At 38.8% G+C, this 20892-nt stretch overlaps 1 protein-coding gene across 1 annotated transcript in view; it reads right to left on the bottom strand.

Annotated features, from left to right (window-relative positions):
• Positions 1-20892, bottom strand: part of LOC149088022 (high affinity nerve growth factor receptor-like) — a 144717-nt gene that overhangs the window by 10085 nt on the left and 113740 nt on the right. The window contains exons 5-8 of the mRNA XM_089252728.1: positions 8637-8833; positions 5939-6289; positions 4076-4255; positions 315-425 (exon numbers count right to left, since the gene is read on the bottom strand). Coding sequence (XP_089108854.1) covers positions 315-425; positions 4076-4255; positions 5939-6289; positions 8637-8833 — 839 coding nt within the window. The remainder of the gene's footprint in view (positions 1-314; positions 426-4075; positions 4256-5938; positions 6290-8636; positions 8834-20892) is intronic.

Below are 20892 nucleotides of genomic sequence, written 5' to 3'. Positions count from 1 at the left end.
ATAGGATCCTATGAATTAGTTTGCGTGGGAGGGGTGCGATGGGGGGGAAAGTCTGAAGAAGAGGGCGTTGACACGAAAAAAGTTAGGAAATTATGATTTAGATTAAAATCGTACATCCTGCATTTTATGGGACTCTAGCATATTTCCAGTGATTTGCTTTCGTGAAGCGTTCTCTATCAAATGTACCAATTCCTCCAATTCTTATGAATTTTCAAACTATTTACTAATATATAGGACACCTTGTAAATTGGAATGTGTAAAAATGTATAGCTATGTAAAGGTATGTAAAAATGTATAAGTACGTAAAATCATACCTTTATGGAAATTGGCCTCGACTGACATATTATCTCTTCCGTATGCATTCATCGCGACAAGAGTATACACCCCATCGTTGACAGGCGTCGCCCTTTCGAGCTGCAGGCAGCCTGGAATCAATTACATATTCAGTGACATTACGTCACAGGGTCTCGGGAGAAGGCAGTTATGGTCAACAACATATACATAGTAAGAAAATAGGAGAAAATGTAAAACAGGTACATATCAACAGGCTTTAAAGCTTCCGTTACACGTGTTCTAGCAGAAATCAACAGATGACGTTGCTATGCCTTTTTACACAGCTGCAATCCGGGGGGGGGGGGTGAAGGTGTTTCCTTAATTAATGGATTACTTTAATTGTGTCTCCTCTAAAGTTTGGGAAAAAGACAAACCGTTGTTCGGCCGAATGCTTGGATTAATGAAAATTCAAAGTTTGTGCGAATGGATCAGTATTTAGGATGTTCAAATCAAAAATACACCGGCAAGTCACAAAGTTGTCCATGTTGTCGATTTTGGGTTGCTGCTGAAAAAGATTATTGCGAACCCTTTATTTATAATCAATGCGGTAGGCATCCAAGTGGTGAAACCAAGTTAAAAGTGAAAACGAATGTACCTCAGCGTTTGCCGCTAACCTTACATTGTTTATCACACCTTGTACTTAGTGATAATATTATAATCAAAATATTTATTCAAATTATAAGCATTCATGTTGAAATTATTGAATAAATAAAGATTGTAAGTATTTCGTCGTTTTATATTCATATCAATGGGGATTTATCATTTTTCAACATGATCAACTGTATACCGAAACATAAAAGAGCAAACAAGGAGCTCTTGGTGAATGTAAATTAACATTGCATATGGAGTAGTAAAATAAACACTGAGCATAGTTTAAGGGGATACTTATGGGAGTACTTATATGGGAAAACGCAAAGCTCCCACGCCAATGTGTGTATGTGTATATATATTTATTAATTTATTTTAACTATTCTAAAAAACATGATTTCGAGATCTTGGCAAATGTTTACATTATTCAATTTCTGGAACAAAACTGCATCGAGATGTTTCAAAATGATTTGAATGCGAAATGATTATTGTTCTTCTTAGAATAAAGTTTATTCCACCTGCATTCTTGCACTCTGGCTAAATTACCAGCGTATTGAGAAAAATTCAACAAAAGATCTGTGTATCTGTGCCCCCCCCCCCACCATATAGCCGATCGTTTAGCAGGCCCGTTATTTAGGGGGAGCAGGGGGGCCATTGTCCTTCCCCTGGCTTTTGAAAATACACTACAAATGGTATATGGTATATATATACAAATATATATATGTGTGTGTGTACCTTTAGTACATGCTCTTTGCCCCCCCCCCCCGGCAAAAGTTGAAATGACGGCCCTGTCGTTTAGAGTTAGTTTCGCGCAGTTGACTTGGTGCGCATCCAGATGTATTTCTATGTTTATGGGGAAAATTTTTTCTCCACTACAACGAACGAATGGTGCCGACTTGAAATGTAGACGGCAGCAATCACTTCCATATACGTCTCCAGATACACACATTTATGTATTGAAAATCCTGTAGAGCATTCCGAAAAAATCAGCAACATCACCACTTTTGCCTAAAAGTATGATTGAACCAGTCCCACCAAAAGGCGAATCATCCAATGCCGTTTTCAAGGATTACAGTGGCGTCAAACAAGAGAGAATCCGATTGGGAAGAGAGGCAAATCTGGGGGATTCGGACTGCAAAGTGCGCAACATTGTGCACAACGCTCAGACGAACAACTCCACTCATTGTCGTTGCATCAAAAGATCGACCGACTTGTTGCGTGTTGAGCTAATACTTTCTACATGGTTACGTTACGTAGTATCTAGGAAGCATTGGTTGTGTTGATCCACTTCACTATACTGATGTTGGTTTTTTTCGGTGGCGTGGCACTGTGTCGCTGCTCTGGACTTGGTTTTTAAGTGGTTGCCTCGTTAACGAGAGGCAGGGAGTTCATACCAGATGCTTTCAGGAACTTCATCTTGAATCGTCACCTCGAACTTGAGGTTCAAGTGCAAACTGGTGAGATCTGGTTTGTTCAAAAGTGAACAAAGTATCGATATCTTGACCCGAGATATCCGAACCCTTCCTCCTGATTCATTGACTCGGCCTGTGATATACTGGCAGAAATGCAACTTCGTGCATCACTAGTACGACATTAATTTTCTAAAATATGCGTCACGGGTCTCACGGATGCCATCAAAGCATTGTCAAGGCCACCACGTAGTCAAGAATATTTGTACTAGGCCTACTCAATGATTAAAAATGAACCGGAGTTTACTCGACTCACCCAATCATTATCGGGATGAGAGCACCGTACTACAGCACCGTGACTACAGCAATGGAGCTGGGGATGCCACGTTTCAAAATCGCTGCCGTACGGTAGCACCAAAATCGGTCAGGAATTATGGAGTTAAGCGCCCCAGTGGTGTGGTGGTAAGATGCTTGTCTACCACCATGAAAGTTGCCGTCAGGTCCTAGGTTCGAACTGGGAGAAGAATATAGATAAGATATTTTTCGTAACGAACTTGAGAAGACCATCGATAGATGGCGCCTTCAATTCCAACCCAACTCGTTAACGGTAGTAAATTGCTTTAAACCCCGCTTCAAGAATTTTCACCAATGACTGCTCTCCATTTCTTTCCTTACGAAGGAAAAAAGTCGACAGCAGGTGCTAGAAATCCCAACGCTACCGCAATATTTGCAAATGTGAAAGGTGCTACAGCTTCTCTGCTTTTACAATCAAATACCCGTAGTTACTCTGCCGTAGTGATCAATAATCTCCGCGCTCATGGTAGTAACCAATACACAAGTGGTCTGATTCGTTGTAGACAAATATCGATATTTTCAACTAGCAAAACGGCCTTCACAAAGTTTACCGGTGTTCGTGGGAGATGCGACACACGTTATTAGGAAGTATTTACCCCCTTTACGATCACGGACGAAATATTTCATCCAAACGTCCGTTGGATTAAATAAATTGAATAAATTCAATTCAGTTCTCTATTTTCTGTCCTCTCTCCTCACCATCACGAAACTTGATTGTAATCCTATGAGCCGATGTTGTTTTTTCCTCCCTGTTCTTTCCCTATTCATGTTAGCGATTTTTTCTCCCACATATAATGTATACCTTTTTTACTTTAAATACAATATAAGAGCCAAAACGAATACTCAGGGTGAGGGTGAAAAGAGAAATGTACTGTATACTCTCTTATCTACTTATCTATTATATTTTCCTTGTTTTTTCTCTTTCTTTTCCTCCTTCCTTTTGGGGTCATTCAAGTATTACGTCAGCATTGGGGGGGGGGGCGAAGGGAGTTTCGGATTTGCTGACTTTTGATGACAAGGGGGGAGGGGGGTTTGAAGGTTGCTTACGTCATCAACCACCCCTTTTTGAAGATATGAAATATTCTAAGCTGCTGACGGGGGGGGGGGTCAAAATGGCTGAAAATCTGCTTACGTAATACTTGAATGACCCCTTTTCACTGTGGTTAAGTTAGGACAAGGTTATCAGATTGATCAATAGACATCAAAAAATTTGTTGCCAAAAGCTTGTACGTGAAGGGGTCAATCGATATGGTATCACAAAAACTCAATGATAATATGGTATCAACCAAGTGTCATCACTTGCCATATCAATGTGGACCATTTCCGAGTTGTGTGATTGGCTGAATATTCTCATGAGTAACGTTTCTATAAATAATAATGTCAGAACTCACCATCTGCCCGATAAGGATTCTTCATGCTCCACACGTTCTCAAGATCTCTAATCTTAGGGCTCGCAATCAGGTGATTGTTGAAATACCAGACTCGATCCGGTTTCGGGAAACCGGTAACTTCATACGATATGCATATGTAGAAATTGTTCGTGGCTTCCAGGTGCACGATCTTCGGCGGTGCTAATGAAAAAATATGGCTCCGAATAATTATTTTCCCCTTTCATTCACAAAATAATTAATTAATATGGAAATAAAACATTTGCATAAACTACGTTTGTTTGTTCCGAGCGTTCAGCAGCTGTGACCAGTAGGTGGATCGATACCAAAATTACTTCTTATACCCATACTATTCAATACATGCGCTCAACGATTCTATAATACAAAACTGCCGTTTCATCGGTCTCCAAGTGTAAAAAGTTTTCGTAAGAAAAATCATAATATGTACAGTGTTTCCCCAAAAATAAACCCTAGCATGATTTTTCAGGATGTTCCTAATATCAGCCCTACCCCGAAAATAAGCCTTAGTTAAAATTGTCAATCAGACAAGTTTTTGTAGTCAATTAGGCGTTTCCCAACACACGACAGATGTACTGAACTATATAAAAAGATGATGGCTTTATTACCACATTTATTATCAAATAAAAATATAAATGAATGATATAGAAATTATACTGTCATAACGAGCAACCAGTACAGTTCGACGCTGAGGACCGAATGAAGCGACGAGTATTTGTTGCCGCCGCCGTCGACACATCGCTTCGTTGGGTCCTGAAAATCTAAACTGAACTTCTTTTGTTTACTTCAAACGACAATACCCAAAAGACGCGTTTTATGAAGCTCAGCGTTCGCAGTTTTTTGTCGATTTTTGTGCAACCATCATTCAAAAATCTCTTCATAAAGAAAGAGCTATTCTGTCGAGTACAAGAAAGAAATCATGGAGGAATCCAGAATCTTACGACAATATGCACAGAGAAGAAGTTGGATCTCCGAATGGTCCGAAAATGGCGACCTGAGTACCATAACCTCAATCAATAGGCGGACAATGGAAATGCCGAAAGCTCAAGCGTAGGGCAGGTAGGCAACCTTTATTTCTTGAACTGGAAGACATTATCTGTGGATGGATTGCTGACAGGAGGGCAAGGGTTTTGGTAGTGCGCAGGGCCGATATTCGAACATTTGTCCTTTCAATGGCACTACAATTAGGCATATTCGCAGCAGAATTTAAAACACTACCTGAATGGTTTTCTTCAGCGATATCAGCTGTCTTTGAGAAGAGCAACAGCATTGTTTAAGCTGGAAGACAATAGTTGTGTCGCGCAACGGTTTTCTTATCCATTGAAAAGATCTCGCCAGATTTAGCCGATGACCAAACGTGTTATGAAATTCATTTATTATTTCATACGACCATAAGTAATAGATGGTAGCATCAACAGAATATATATAAAGCTCAACGCAATTCATTTACTGTTAGACCAGCACCTCCTAGAGATAGAAGGCCTCTGTGACGTCAGTAAGTAGTCCATTTTCCCTCGGAATATTCAGGGAAAAAAATCCCTTGCTCGTGCCAGTATCATCGTTGTGAGGAAATGAAATGATCGGCTCAGAATTGGCGATTTCTATGCCCCACATCCAATCACTATGCGCTATTTGTGAGCCAATCAGGAAGATTTTACGCCAAAATAAGAAGAAGCGAAATAGGATGCTGTGTTTTAAAATGTGGCAAACTTGCTATTTAGTCTGAATGGCGTTTATGGCAAACAGTGCAGAGGCCTTCTATCTCTTGGAGGTGCTGGTTAGACACACTCATCGGAAAGACCCAAAAATCATAAATTATAAAGTAGGCTTAGTAGAAGGGTTACGTACCTCGTATTTGAAGAAAAACGTCACTTGTAACTTGACCGACAGAGTTCTCAGCAACGCAGGCCACTGCTCCATTATCAGACGCGTTCACGATCGATATGCTCAAGATCTGAGCACTGGTAGCATTTTCGTCAGCGTAATAGTCATAATTGATATCAGTGGTGTTGTTGTTGTTAGAAGACGACATTGTACCACTTATCAGGTCCCAAGAACCGGTCGTGAATGTCGACGTCAACGAGCTGGTGTTCCAATACACCACGGGCACTGGATCGCCAGTAGCGTAGCATATGAGGTTGATCGATTCCGACTCGTTCACCTCGACGTCTTTCGGAAAAACCGTCAGTTTCGGTAGTTCTGCAACGAGTACGTCAAAGAGATAAATAAAAATGCATGGTCATGATGCGTATTGTGTGGTGCATTCATCGATTTGAATTGGCAACTCAGTCATACAGAAGCGGAACAACTATACGCATGCGTGTATAGCTGTTACCTATATCCGTTGAGCAATTGCTAGTATATCACTGATGGTTCATACGCGAATTGGAATCTTATGAGAAGTTATTATTATGCAATTTGAATTTGTGTGATTATCCATCCCTACATTTTTTCTTGTTATGATGTATGGGGTAGAGTAGCTTCATCCTTGATATAAGTAGGGAATTGATGAATGAAAAAAAATGATGAATTTCATGATGGTCCTACATGATGAACTACGGTAACTTGGAGTTCATCACCTAGCATTATCCTCGAAAAACTCAAGGACCAATAATTCCCTATCCATCCAAATTGGATAGGGATAATAATAGTATGTAGGATACTAATATACAACTTTTTGCCTCGTCTAAGTATTTTCATGTAAAAATCAAAGATTTTCACTCAAAATTCGTCATCTACGCCGGTCTTTGGCTGATGGGCAACTCTTGAAAAAGGTCTCGGTATACCACGCATTAGTACACCATTCTGACAGGAATGCCAATTGAAGCTGGTGGGTACAATATGCGCGACCCCGTGAATAATTCAAAATTTTTAACACATGTACCGTGTAATTTCCTGTATATATAACCTGCATTATTGTATAGTCCGGAGGAGAGCGGGCGTGTGCCCAAGAGCAATAAACACAATGAAAAATAATGGTGTTGTTCCATAAAATACGGAACGTAGGCCTATATATTCACTATTCTTCATTTACGACCATTCATTTCACATTCCTCGCCATATAACTCTGGTCCACGGCTGCAGTAGAGGAAAACACGCGCCGAAACTTGAACGTTCAGCCAATAGACTGTATTTTGTGGTTCGTACCTATTATTCTCCCTGCCCCTCCCCCCTCTTTAAATCAAGGATTCTTAAACAGGGGTACTTGGAGTGATTTTAAGCGGTCTGTGACCGTCGTTTTTAGATGTGAAAAATCGTTATTTTTACATTGCTTTAACACTTTCAGACCCGAGCATTCATTTTTTTGGAATTTTCAAAATGTTTTTGCAAACTTACACAATCTTTTAAGTCAGGGCTTAACACCGTGAGGTCAAAGGATAAATATTCCACAGCGGGAGAGAAAAGTAACCCATACATATGTAGTACCAGGTTCTGAAAGGTTATACTACTATTAAACCAGACCATGCACGTTGTCCATATTTCTCTGCGGCACTTCTAACGAATTGGTACATGTTGGAAATGTGTAGGGGTGCGTGTAGTGAACCTTTCGTGAAGTTCGTTTCTGTGTAGTGTTTTGTTATGTGTAGTGCTGCCATCTGTCATCAATTTTTCTAACTTTGCGTGAAGTCTATTGATTGAATAGCATACCGTTGTAGGCCTGCTGCTCTGTGCGGCGAAACTCTTTAACGGGGAGATCGGCTTACATTTGTGCCTTGAAGTTGGGAACAATAGAAAACGAACTCCCACCGTCGCCACAGTGGCGGTCGGCTGAAGTTGATTTTCTGTGGTTCCCAACTTCGTGGCACAAATGTGAACCGATATCCCCGTTAAAGAGCTTCGCCGCAGAGAGTAACCTAACCCGGGTACTCACGATGCGAGTCCGTCAAAGAAGGGTTATACTGAATATTATTATTTTTTAAAGGACCCGTGGACTTGGGGGGGAGGAGAGGAAATCTTCCGGTTTTTTTTGCTCTATACCAGTGATTCCCAACGTAGGCGATTGAAAGTTCTAGGGGGCGGTAGAAGCTACGGGTATAGCACAGGATCGTATGGGTTAGATTGCGTTGGGGGGCGACGGGAGTAAATAAATTCTGAAGGGGTGATGGGACAAAAAAGGTTGGGAAACACTGCTCTATGGAGCTTTTCTTAGTGTTTTACGGCATAAATGCATTTTTATCGAGCATTTTCTGAGATTTAAATAGCAAAAATCCTAGCCCTAGTTATGATAAATTTTTGATATGTTTTTCAGAAAATTAGAAATTTAAATTTTAAAATCTCTAATTTCCTTATGTGACGTCATTAACGTGACGTCATTCTTTTCATTATCCACAGCGTCTTTATTGTACTTTTATTTACAATATGCTAATAATAATTAGTTTCAAAGTATTTTTCGCGATGAATATCTAAAACGAGTTTCTCAAAATGATAATCACAGGGAAGTCTTTAATTAGTTTCGACACGAGAAGTACGAGCGGAATTTTCTTCGTGAATTATGAAATTTTTGAAAAATAATTTTTCTCATGAGAAATTCATCAGATCTCCTTACCGCAGGGTTGGATGGTAGCATTAGCAAGCTGATGATGATGATGTTGTAGGAGGTGCTGGCGATCACCATCATTGTTAGGCCCGTCGATGCATTTCACTTGATCCCATAAAGGTCCGAGGATGTTCTTCTCTTGCCACATGAGATTCTGCAACCATTTGGCGCTGCAGTTGCAAGTGATCGGGTTGTTGTCGATGATACTATATAGAGAAATAGGAAACGTAGTGTAACCAAATCATCGTACTTTCCCGTCTGACAGTACCGGCTTTTTTTTTTTAATGAAAATGTCCCGTTTTTTAAACGAAGCCTTGTTGACTTTGTAATCTCCAATAAAATCATGAATGAAGATAATTTTCACAACTCCCACCAAATGATTAAAATATACTATGATGATCATGACTTTGAATACAAAATTCTACTTCATGTTTTTATTGAACATTTGAACTCACTGCAGTAGCACTTCGTGTGCGGAAAATTCACAGACAAACAGTTCATCGATGAAGTTATATAGTGAGTGAATCGATGAGTAGGTGAGTCAGTAGCAGTGAGTGATTGATCAAGTGAAGTCAGGGAGTTGATGAATAAACAGGTGAGGAATTGAGCACGTGAGTGAATAAGTTAGCAAGTGAGTGCCAATGTGTGAGAAAGTGAGTAAGTGAATAAATAGGTAAGCAAGTGAGCAAATAAGCAAGGGAGTAAGTAAGTGAATCATTCGTACGATCACTCACACAATCGCTCACTCACTTGCTAACTCACCCACCCATTTGATCACTCATGGTTGCACATTCACTCGCTCACTCACCCCCTCACTTTATGAATCATACGGTCACTCACCCACTCACGTGGTTACTCACTCGGTCGGTCACTCACTCACTAGCTTATTCGCAAGCTCATTCATTAACTCGTTCGGTCACTCACAAATTTATTCACTTGCTCAATAATTCACTCACTGGTGACGAACTGTTGTCTGTGAACTTTCCTATCGGTAAACTGCATTTCGGTGAATTGCTGTGTAAATCAATTCGTAAATCGTAGCGCTCCGTTTCCTACCCTTAGCATTATCATTTAGCGATAGTTGGCGACTTTTTTCGTGACAATTGGCAATATCCCGTATTTTTATCGATGATACATTGTCAATTTGGGAGAATAAGGATATTCCCAGATATTAAACTCAGATATACGGACACCCATGGCTGACATTATTTCTTTGAAACAAAAGTAGGATATCTACATGATCATTTATGACTGGCACCCAACAATAGTTTAATTACGCAACATGAGCAAAACAAAATCACGCCAACCTGAAGTTATATATCCTGCCAATCAGTGACACTCGGCGACCAAAAATATGTCGGATTGTGTGATTAGCACACCCGAAACAAAATCGAGCCAAGCAATAGGTCACCAATTTTGGACAAAAATTAATTTTTATAACTTCATAAATTATATTACGATAAGAATGAGACAAAAAAAATTAAATTTTATTTCATGTCTAAAAAACATAATTTTGTAGTTTATCATTTCCTGCCATAGGCAATATTTCAGCGATTTCAAGCAATAGGTCGTTAATTCGGGACAAAAAAAAACGGATTTTTGGTCGATACCCCTAACGAAATTAAGGGTATCGGCAACATCTCATACTGCACTTCCAGAAAGAAAAATGCTAAAATCCGAATTGAAATTGAATTCCCCTCCCCTTCATTTCAAATTTATTACATCGAACATGAAGTTGACCTGTTGGATGGCTCTAGAGCGTATTATATACCCCTGGCATATGGCATGGACAAGGATAGGACTTCCAAAATATGGACGTATTTTCACGTCCATAAATTTATTACCCATTATTGGCAAAATTCTGAGACGTATTTCAAAAGACGTACAACGAATCTCACTCTCAGAAAACAACCCACGTTATATACAAATGACATTTAAATGGAAGGAAATATCGCATATGTATGTATCATCTGGGTGATATATACATAGTATTTCTTAATATCCAATTAAAGATTGAATTGCGGTACAGAAAATCCGATTTTCATCGTACGGAAATATTATTCATACGATCCGCCGACGATAACTATCGGAAGAGATTTCGAGGTTATATTTGGCAGTACTAAGATGATTGAATTTCCCACAGAGATAATGCAAATACGAAAATGTCCATAAATCTCAAATAAGTATATTTATATTAAATACAAAAGTGCGGGGATTCCCCTAGGTAAAGCCAGTTTAGTGATGAAAATCCTAGTGTGCGTGATGAGTTTTATATCCTTAATATAGCTATAATACCCTTTAATAATCCTTAATATAGCTATAATACCCTTTAATAATAATGAATATAGCTATAATACCCTTTAATAATCCTTAATATAGCTATAATACCCTTTAATAATCCTTAACATAGCTATAATACCCGGCACTGTCCGGATTTTCCTCAATTACTGGACACTTACATAGTTTATATGCCTTTGTATAAACTATTATATATATACTGACACGATTAGAAAAGTGATAGACCATCGTAAGGGCGTCCACAATTAAAAAGGCCCTATTTTAAAGTAGCCTGCAGGCGAAACCAATCATCAGAAAATTGTGAAATTTTGTGGAGGACTTCATGAAGTAAGGGATGGGAATTTGTTTCAGGGCGAAAAAAATTAGTTGCACATGTCGCCACCAGAGGACGTTTTATTAAGAGGCAACGTTTGCAAATTTAACATTTGTTAAACACTTACAATTGTTACTGCAACAGAACATGTTCCACATGATGGCCATCATTTTGAGATACCATGTGAAATCGTAAGATGGCAAGTTCCACAACTGAACGAAGTGAGGCGTGAAATGCTGCCTTTAAGGGCAGATAAAGTTCTTGGATTGTCACGACTTACCAGACGTTTCAAATGCCCCCAAAGCCAAAAGTCGCATGGATTAAGGTCCGGCGAGGCCATAGATTATGAAAGTGCCGGCTGATGACACGTTCTTCTGTAAAATGTGTTTTAAGAACATTCTCAACATGTACTGGAATGTGTGGAGGAGCTCCGTTTCGTTCTGTAACAGCAATGCATATCGCTTCCCGATCACTTGACCTGCAGAACGTAGAAGTAGGGACAGAGAAAAAAATGATGCAGTAAATCCACGCCATACCGTCACTTTTTGATGAACGCAACGGAACCTCTAAGATAGCGTGTGGATTTTCTGGTTCCCAAATTCGGCAGTTGTGAGTATTGACTGCACCATCCAAGTGAAAATGCACTTCGTCTGTCTAGAAAATATTCCAAGGCTATTCTGAAAGTCTGTCAGTGATACTTCAGCTTTTCTCAATATCAATGGTGTCAGCCATCACGATACTCACGATGCTCAACTGCTGCACATGCTTACTACCACAATAGCGTTAATTTGCGTCGTCCGCACAGCGTGATCCTACCCCAGCGCATGCGTTTCGCGACGCTGCTTACGTCAGATATATAGTGAGCGGACCCACGAACGCATTCAGCGGTCAACTGACATCCACTTTTCGTCTCCTCTAGACTCAGAGCCTGCATGCGTTTTTCGTGATTTTCACCCTCTCAACGTGGTTTGCGACACCATGTTCCATTGCAATTTTTGTTCCCCTTGATGTTTACTAAAAACCCTCTGAGTTTGTCGGTCCACCAACAGTATTTCACTCTGTATATCGGTAAGGATCCGAGCTTCCTTTCAATTGAAGATGCAACCAGCTTTTTTAGATTTGGCGGATCTCAGGAATTTGTCACGGTTAGATTTTTTGTCGAACTGAATGATGATCGGCTTTATTTTATCTTTTTTGGTTGTGGGCGCTCTGTGAATCACTGTTATGGTATCAATCAGATCGGGCTGTATTTGATTCGCCAAATTTTCTTTGATGTAGTCATGTCTTCATTCTCTGTTTCCGGGAGGCCCTGAATTTCAATGTTGGTTCTTCGGGAGTATTGCTGTAGTTCTTTTTTACTTCCGATTTCAGGATGGTGTTTTTCCTGTAGGTCACTAATTTGCGATTGGTATAATAATGTTTTGATTTACGAGTTTCTTAAATTAGAAATATATGAACAGTTAAGGATTCGATCTGTGATTGCGGAACGCCTCGTTTATTTATTTATTTTTTTTTTTACGTTAGCAATATTTTTCATTTCACTCAGCAGATTGGTAATATCCAAGGCGCGTAAGGTTGGTTCATTGTCTGACGACTGGGATATCCAGTACACTCACAGTAGCAAGATCTTGTGTGCTCCAGAGTCTGTTACTTTGGCTGTTTCTTTGCATTTCGGGCAAATCCAAGAGCATTATTTCTTAAATTGAGTCTTTCATAGCACGATATGAAATCAATTCAATCTTCATTTACTGGCAAATAACGATGCATCAATAATAATAGGTGATGTCCTAGTCTGTGGGATATTCTTTCGGTGAATCCCACACAAGTATACTGATGATGGGTTTTACATCTCGTACAGCTGATTTCGTCTTCGGGTGCTATAATTTTCTCCGCACATTTGCCGCACAAGATTTCCGCCATGATGAACAACTTTAAGCGTGTGAGCGCGATTGAGCTTTTAGAGTGGTATCATATTAGTTTAGGAAAATAAAACATATTGCGCATCCATCATGAGATTGAATACTTGTGTTAACTATGTATCTTTTTCTTTAGAGCGTTTGGAAATAAAATAAATTGGTGAAATATACTTAAAGACAGGAAAATAAATCACAGCTTCACAAAAGCACAAACACTCCAACTGGTCGTTGACTTGATTTCTATAATAAAAATATGAAAAATATTTGCCCAATTCTTCTAATGCGATATTCTATTTGTATTTGTATGGATTAGATAGCATTTAGAAAGACAAACAACTTATTCTATTAATAATTCGGAATAAAATTCTCTCGACAAAATTCTGTAAAGTACTTTGCAATGGAAATTTTCAATATTGAAAATTTCTTAAACTGAGTCTTTCATAGCACGATATGAATTAATTCAATCTCTCTCTCTCTTCATTCAATGGCAAATAAAAAACGACGCATCAATAATAATTTTTTTAAACTGACTTAGAAGAAGCAATTACCAAGAAAACACGTGGGTTGCATGTTTTCGAGAAAATTTCTGATGTACTTAAGCCTATTGCTCTTTCAAGTGCTAAATCCTCTTACGTTTGCGGGTTAATTCTCTACAATTTACATCGTGCATAAATTAAGACAATAAATAATAGTTTCAGAAAAATGAGTTCAAGGAGATTATAAGATAAAAGGTGGTAAGATTAATATTTTCCCCCCGCTTAAAAAATATTAATTTACTAATCATTAATTACTTTTTGAGATCTTCTGAACTGACAAATGTTACTGGAATGAATTTTTTCCCCTTTGGATATATTTATTTTTGTTTATTTAGATGAAAAGTACTAGCAATTTTTACGAAATAATCTCTCATAAAATTCTAATTTATTGACACTTATTTGATAATTTATAAAAATTTATAATCAATGGAAGAACAGTCTCAGGAATACTGAAAAAATAATTTTTGAGTTCATGAGAAAAAAAACATTTTTGAAACAAAATAATTTCAGAACTTGTGAAATAAATAATTTAAGAATCAATGAAGGAAATAATTTTGAAATCAGTGATGGAAAAGGTTTCAAAATTATTTCATATTTTATAAGAAGAAATGATCGCAGAGTTTTATTGAATATGAATTATTTCGAGACATTCAAATAAGTAATTTCAAGATATACTGAAGGAAATTATTTCGGCCAAAATAACAATTTTAATTGATGTTAAAAGGATGGAAATTATGAAATATGAAAATATTTATTAAATGTGTGAGTAGATTCATTTAGAATAATCTGAGAAGACTTATAAAAGCATTTAATTAAAAGAAAATATTTTCTTATTTGAAAGTTAATGTCAGGGTGTCTCATAAATTCGTAAATTTTTTAAAAAATTCATAAAATAAATTGAAGAAATTAGTATATTCGAATGCGGTTTACGAAAAAGTTATTCTCACAAAGAAGGATTTTTTTTCGTACAGAAAAACCAAAAATAGTTCAAATTTTTGTCGATAGGGGATGCTGTATAAAGATTCAGTAGGAGTGATTTTACCTGAATCTTTCTTTAATCTCTTCTGTGTTCGAAACGTTCGTAAAGCTTCAGCCTGTGATTCGTGGCTGAGGTAAAACAACTTCACCGATTGTGCTTTACCCGGCAATGGCCAACGTTACAATGAAAACCTCATGTTTGCTCCAGCAACAGGAGAATTCGTAAATGAGCTGTTTATCGTAAACACTGCATTTTATATATGGATATAATACAGCCATCAATAATTAATCTTATGTCTATGACTTTATGGGACTCGGATTTTTCCATATCTCCAGGGAATTTCTTCCGTGCAGCGTCCTCTACCGTTGAAAATTCGAACTAACCTTTCTTTCGGTACAACCACCCTCGTGAAAATAACTTTTTTTGCAAATCGCATTCAAATAACCAATTCCTTCTATTTTTTATTAATTTTTGAACAATTTACCAATTAATGGGATACTGTATTTTAGGGCGTAGTTTTTAATGAAGGGTATAAATATGTGTTTTCCATATTTAGGGTATAAATAGGTGATGGAATGGTCCAAGAGGGGCTGTAGAAGCTTTGTATACTTAGTACAGTATCCTATATGTTGGCCTGACAGTGGTGATAACCTCGTCGAGCAGAATTTCCTCAAAAATTTCCCTTTTGACTAAGTGTCCCCCATTTCCCACGCGTTCAGTAGTGTGCTGCCATCTTCCGGGGAAAATGTGTAATCAAGTATTTTACAATAGAGAAGTATTGCACAGCATTAATTTTTTTTTTGTCAAAAATTCTTTTTTTGTTTGATGAGAGATAACAGAAAATTGAGGAAACTATGGTTGTGTGATCAGAGGTGGCTAACCCACCGCACACACGTGTCACATGGTATCAGGAGTGGCACGCGAATGTTTTCCAAAAATGGAAAAAATTCATTCCGTTTTTTAAAATCGAAGAGATTTTTTCCAACTTTTAAACAACGCTCTTCAAATGAATGGCGGCCTTTTTTTTTTGCTGCCAACCCTGTATTTAGTATGGTAGGCACTCTTAAAATAACAATTATGTGATGACTTTCCATTCAATGCTTTTGTATATGGTTTTTCAACCTTGGGCATAGTTGCTGGACGACCCATGTGCACGAGATCCAGGATAGTCCGCATTGGGGGGGGGGGGGCTGCATTTGATAATGCATTGAAGATCAATAAAAAAATTAGGGAGGGGTGGGCTCACGCACCTTGAGTCCTCAGGTTCCGGTATCTATGCCTAACAAAAAGCGCGGGTAATATGAACTATACCGATGTACGTACATACTTAATCTGCATTGCGATAATCGAATGTAACTCAAAAATAAAGACAATTTAAAATTCAAAAGAGTGAAAAACACTGAACATTTCTACGCATATAAGAGCCGAACAATATTTTGCAGGAACGGAGGGAATGCTCGTGTCCCGTAAAACGGGATGCATGATCTGCGTGTTGAAATTCATAGAGTGGTACGCGCGCAATGAAAATAATCTTGATTGTGGCACGGCTTGTGGGAAGAGGTTCACCACCGTTGGTATAAATCAAGAAACCACGCATTCAATGTTGTTTCTCCGATGTTGTGTGATTTTTTTCTCCTAGGGCTGTTTCCGTCTTCTAAGGTGTATTCACAAACATCCGCCACGGCTCGTTACAGCCACGAGAGTCCCGCCTCGTTTCAGTTGAAAAAAAAAATGTTATTGTCGCCTCTCTGTTAGCCTTTTGGTTCGCACTCATCAGACGCAGTGCAGAATCCGATCCGTCAGTCTGTCAGGTTTCGGTTTCTTTGGAAGTACATTTTTGATAAATAAGACTTATAAACCTCCTGGGCTTCCATGAGCCAATTTTTTCCGAGTTTTGAGTGAAATGGTTTTTTTCTCTCACTCCTATTTTTAACTATATTCTTTTTATTTATAATTTTTAATAATATTCTCATTCTCTCTCTTCTGTGCTCACTGATTTGCTCATTCACTCATTCCTATGCTCACTTGCTAACTGATTTGATCATTTTCCCATGCTCTCACCAAGTTGCTGATTCCCTACTTCTGTGTTCACTTGCTCACTGATGTGTTCATTTGTCACTAACTTGCCCATTCATTCACTTCTGTGCTCACTTGCGCTCACTGATTTGCTCAATCACTCATTCCTATGCTCACTTGCTCACTAATTTGCCCATTCAAGTGGATCATTAAATAATTAAATAACCAAATCAATGAGCAAGTGAATATAGGAGTGGTGATTGAGAAAATACGTCAGCAATTGAGCACAAAAGTAATGAATAAGCAAGTTAGTGAGCATAGTAATGCTTGAACGAGTGAATTAGTGAACAGGTGAATGCAGAAGTATTCAATGAGCAATTTAATGAGCATAGGAGTGAGCGATTTAGCAAATGAGATAGCAACTTGATGCTCACTTGCTCATGATCCCACTCACTAGCTATAGTACTTGAAAATTGCTTGTGATTTTACCCCTTCTTCTTGTGGGCTCCAGTCGTGGCTTGTTGGCGATGTGCGTTTGTGCACCTGCCTTATGTATTTCCACTCATTTTGTGTACGATAGTTCGATTTCTCCTCGTTTGGTACGGCTAGTGTTTTTCCACATTTACCCATGCCCTTTTAGCAAACCAGCTTATATCCCCCTATGAGGACAGAGCGGGGAGGGGGGGGAGTTCAAGGTTAGTCTGGTGATGGTAAATTGCGTGGTGGTGACTGGAACCTGACCGACACTGAACTGATGTGTGAGAATAGCCCATACTGTAAAGGGTCGGGATGCATCGGCGTCTGACAAAGGCGGTACTGTGGTGTGTGAATAGGCCTTAATACTACTACGAGTACGTACAATGGAGCACGTAGGCAGTGCCTAGAAAAGCATCTGCTCTGTATGTAGGCAAATCGGGTTCCCGTTTTCTGTGAGTTTCCCTTGTAAAATGATCAAAGCGTATATGTATGGAGAGTTGGGGAAAACCCATGTGAACGCACTGATAAAGAGATGTGTTTCGTACTGGCATAGCTGTCAAGTCTCCCGGATTTTCCGGAAGGCTCCAGAATTTCTACTCTATCTCCCGGACTTGCGAACGATTCTTATATCTCTCGAATTTTACTCGTGATTGTAAAAAATCCCTACGTGTAGGGGAAAAAATTATTCCCCAAGAATTTACCCAAAAAAAAAAACTGCTTCATAAGAGTTATGTAAATTGTTGTCATTTCGTCAAATCACAAAAAAATATTTCATTTTTGGGGAGAAAACACAAAATTAGCCAATCAGCAAGCACCAATCTGGCCTTTCGAAATTAGCACGATCGCGTGTATTTGCTTTATCAATATGTCCCGTTTCGGGCCCGACGTAGTATTTGGTTTGTGAGATTTGATTTTTCAGAGGTAATTTAACCCAAGAACTTTAACGAACTGGTTGGCCTTGATTGGCGATGGCCTGCGCGATGTCACGGTTTTTGCAACGGGGAAAATATCCCTGAAGTTTCCGTTTTACTATAATGAAATTCCCTAAATTCTTTTAAAAGATCCCCTTTTACATTTATTTTTGAACGTAATTTGAATCCGCACGAAAAACCTCCCGAACTCTTCGACAAAACATTCTCCAAAGTTGGCAGCTATGCAATGGCGATTTTATTTCTAGAAACAATATAGGGGAAAAAATCCGAAAATAATATTCATTTACAATAATCCCAGAAGGCATGGAAATGCACTTACAGTGGAAAATTAGTAATAATAAGTAGTAAAATGGGATCAAACGGGAGAAATATCGATCGAAAACGGATGAAATGAAGACGCTTAAATTGGCATAAACAATGAGGACGTCTGGTAACCCTACCAATATAAACGATCTTAGCAGATTATTTTAACTTCACCAAAGAGCTAAACTGATCAAAGCTTTGATATTGAATCATTATTAAACCACGTGAAATCTCGACGGAATTCGAAAGGAATAATTGATCAAGTCTATCGAGATAAATGTGATCAGAAGCATTTTATGTGAACGTATGGTTCGTATGGCGAAAAACGATGTTCCCTGGTGGGCGATTATTCCATAAACTCGCCCTTGTCATGTACAAGCGAGGATATATAATAGATCACAATGCCCCCCCCCCCACCTAGCGTCATTTGTCTGAAGAAATTGATACACGTGGAGCGTTCCAAGGACAGCAACAAGCGACGCTTCATCGATCTCAAGCAATTTATTTATACACATGCTTGGACAATCATCGTTACCGAATATTATTCCGGCCATAGTTTCGCGACATGATTACCGCGTGGATTTGGCATTTGCGCATGATTTTGTGGACCTTGAAACTTAACATACACGGTGTCTCGTAAGTTTGTTCAAAAATTCATAAGAATTGATGGAATATAAAAGTGTATTTGAATGGTGTTTGACAAAAAGTTATTCGAAATTGGATTTTTGTTTCCTATAGGAAAAAATTTTGTTCAAACTTTTGTCGATAGATGGTGCTGCGTGTTTTTCCTATCGATCCTGATTGGACCCGAACCTTTCTTAAACCTCTTCTGCGTCCGAAACGTTTGTAAAGCTTCAGCTGGTGATTCGTAGCTGATGTGAAACAACTTCGCCAATGGCGCTTTATCCACCAGTGCTAATGTCACAATTAAAACTTTTTTGAAAGCGACAGTAACAGGAAAATTCAGACACCAGCTGTTAATCTCGTACGCACTGCATTTCATAGTACTCAGATTTGCATGTTTCAAGTGATTTGCTTCCTTGCAGAGCTCTCTATGAACAAAAATTTAAACTAAATTGTTTTCTGTACCAAAGAAATTCTACTTCGTGAGAAAATACCTTTTTCACAAACCGCATTCAAATATGCCAATTCCTTCAAGTTTTGTAAAGAATTTTCAAACTATTTGGTTTACGGATCCTTTGCCGCCCGACATCTCGCCCCTAGCACGTTTCGTCCCCGGTACATTTGGCCCTCCGGAAAATTCGCCCTGACAACTTCGCCTGCCCAGACAATATGAGCGAACCAGTGGGTGATCATATGAATAGCCAAGTGGATTAGACATTTACCCGCTGACATTTAACCTGCCCTAACCGAATGAGGGGCCGCATGTGTGGACATACGAATGGTATGATGGTCGCCGATATCGTCAATCACTTGGTCACCCATATCGTCAATCACTTGGTCACTCATTCGGTCAATTTCTCAATAACTCACTTTGACACTCATACGGTCACTCACTTGGTCATTCATATAGTCAATATCTCGGTCACTCATAGAGTCAATCACATGGTCACACATACAGTCAATCATTCAATAACTCACTTGGACACTCATACGGTCAATCATTTGATCATTTGCATGGCCATTCACTCAATCACACGTTTACATACTCATACAATCACTCACTTAACCATTCATTAGGTCACTCACTCAGTTAATCATGAGGTTTCTTACTGGGTCGCTCATTCTGTGAATCGCACGGTATCTCACTTGGTCACTCATACGGTCACTTATACAGTCGCTCACTTGGATATTCATACAGTCACTCACTTAAGCATTCATAAAATCACTCTTTTGGTCATTAGTCCTGGTCACTCATTCATACAGTCAATTGCACACTTACACATATATTCACTCACTTGATCACTCATTCAGTCACTCACTTGGTCACTCATTTGGTCACTCATTCAGTCACTGACCTCGTCATTTATACGGTCACACACTCATACAGTCAATTTCACACTCACTTGGTCACTCACAGTCAGTCCCTCATATTTTAGGGCAGGCGAAATGTCAGGTGTGAAATTTTCAGGGAACGAAACTTACTGCGGGCGCAATTTCCGGGGACGAAACGTTCCAGGGGCGAAATTTCCGGATCCCGTTGAAGTATTCAGAGCAATATCTGCCCTCCACAAATGGCATTTCACTCCAGAATGCAAACGTCTCTCAAAAAAATCGTTCTTCCTTCCCTCTCTTGTCAAGAAATAGGAAAGACATGCTGAGCCATTCTGCTGGTAATTATAGAAACAGCTCGCATGTAGAAATCGAATGTTTAGGAGTTGCTTAGAAGCAAGAATGTCGAAACGAGCTCAAAATATAAAATGCCTTTACTTGAAAAAATATAAGAAAACCCATGTTGTATTTGCACACACACATTGCCAAATAAAAAGGGTTAAAACATTCCCCTTCCTCCCAGAATTTTGAGCTACCCACTA

The sequence above is a fragment of the Pholcus phalangioides genome, unplaced genomic scaffold (genome assembly GCF_987345545.1).
Source record: "Pholcus phalangioides strain wild (caught in Gottingen) unplaced genomic scaffold, Ppha-v1.0 ptg000003l_1, whole genome shotgun sequence".
Taxonomy (NCBI): domain Eukaryota; kingdom Metazoa; phylum Arthropoda; class Arachnida; order Araneae; family Pholcidae; genus Pholcus; species Pholcus phalangioides.
This window is presented reverse-complemented; position numbering and strand designations above follow the sequence as displayed.